The 1632-nt window shown below is 70.0% G+C and overlaps 1 protein-coding gene across 1 annotated transcript in view; it reads right to left on the reverse strand.

The window, feature by feature from the left end:
- Positions 1 to 1630, reverse strand: part of CANT1 (calcium activated nucleotidase 1) — a gene marked incomplete at its 5' end in the record, with an annotated part of 2595 nt that extends 965 nt beyond the window's left edge. The window contains 3 exons of the mRNA XM_006753442.2: positions 8 to 96; positions 811 to 1014; positions 1264 to 1630. Coding sequence (XP_006753505.1) covers positions 8 to 96; positions 811 to 1014; positions 1264 to 1630 — 660 coding nt within the window. The remainder of the gene's footprint in view (positions 1 to 7; positions 97 to 810; positions 1015 to 1263) is intronic.
- Between the last annotated feature and the right edge of the window lie 2 nt (positions 1631 to 1632).

The following is a 1632-nucleotide window of genomic DNA, read 5'->3' on the forward strand; positions in this document are numbered from 1 at the left end:
GTCCCGCTCGGTAGCGCTCGTGGCTGGCCCGGCGCGGCAGGAAGAACCAGCGCTGCAGCGCGTCGCTCCAGCAGGCGGACTCGTGGATGAGGTAGCCTGGGGCACGGCAGACGGGGCTCAGTGTGGGGCCCGGGGCTGCAGGGCTCAGTGGCGGCGGCGCCCAGGCTGTCTGCACGGGGCCTGGTGCCCACCATGCACTTGGATGCAGCCCCGGGGCGGGGTGGGGGTTTGCTCACAGCCCGCCCTCCTTTCGATCCCCGTGTTTCCCGGAGGCGGCCTCTCGCTCGGTCCTCGTCGCCCAGAGGAATGAGGATGGACACGCCTGAGCCCACTAGGGCCGTCCGTCCGGGGCCCGTCTTCCCTGCCCAGCTTCCCCGGGAACGCCGCGTGGCCACGCCGTGCGGTCTGTCCTCCTGCTTCCCTGTGCTGGTCAGAGCGCAGATGCAGGGGAGGGGACCAGCAGGCTGCTCTGCGGGGCGGGCTCTCCCATGGGGGGGTCTGGGGCCCAGCTGGGGTCCTCGGCCGCATCCCCCCAAGTCCAGAGCTGGCCAGGCCTCTCCGAGCATCACGGCACCCACTACAACACTGGCGTCTCTGGGGGGTGAGGGGAGAACCAGAGCTGCCCCCTCCCGCCTCCGCCCGGGACAGCCACCCGGGCTCCATCTGGGGGCCGTGACTCGGGGTGAGGTGTGGCACAGAAAACGCCTCATCTGCCCCCAGAATCCACTGGCCGAGGGCGCACCCATCCGACAGCCGAAATCATCAGATTGAGCAAGAAACGCAACCCCTGCCGCCCGGGCCGGCTCCTACCTGGCGGGTGGATGCCGGCGGCGGCCCGGAGGGCGTTGTAGCTGGCCACCCAGTTCTCGTGGTTCACGCTGCCCCGGAAGCCCACCACCTTCACCCACTCAGGGTTCTCGTTGACCACCTCGCCCGTGGTCGTGGTCCACTCCTTGCCCAGGCCGCCCACGTACAGATGCTCGTCCTTCACCGCCAGCCACTCCGCCTTGAAGCCTGCGGACAGGGGACGAGAGGGACTGAGACCGGCCGGCCCTCCGCCCACGGCGCCTGGCTCCTGGGGTCTGGCCACCCTGGGCGTCCGAGGTCACCGTGTTAAACTCCACTGGAGTGGACAGGACAGCCTGGCTCGAGCCCCATCCTGGAGGGTCAGCGGCGGGCACACCCCTCAGCAGACCCACACCAGGACGTACTCTCCCCGACGCCCCTCCCCCTGGGCCAGCGGCGGGCGGGGCCGGTGCTCACCTTTCCCCACGGTGCCGTCGCCGTCGGACAGGATGACCCAGGGCACAGGCGTGTTGCCCTCGATCCGGTAGACCACCCCCGTGCGGTCGTCCACGGAGTAGAGCTTCCCGTTGAAGACGACCAGGTCTGACAGCTCCATGCCCCGCCCCTTTTCCGCCAGGTGGGACTCCAGGACCCTGTGGCCCGGGTCCCACTCCACGGCCACCTGGTCCCCGCTGTGGGACAGGGTCAGGTAGCCCTTCTGCAGGTAGCTGAACCAGGTGTTCTCCTCCCGGGCCTTGGAGTCCGTGTCCAGGTCGGCAATGACTGCGATGCGGTAGCGGGTCCCGCCCGGCGTCCTCTGGGGGGCCGACAGGGGGTAGGTGTCAT

Source organism: Myotis davidii, unplaced genomic scaffold (genome assembly GCF_000327345.1).
Source record: "Myotis davidii unplaced genomic scaffold, ASM32734v1 scaffold991, whole genome shotgun sequence".
Lineage (NCBI taxonomy): Eukaryota > Metazoa > Chordata > Mammalia > Chiroptera > Vespertilionidae > Myotis > Myotis davidii.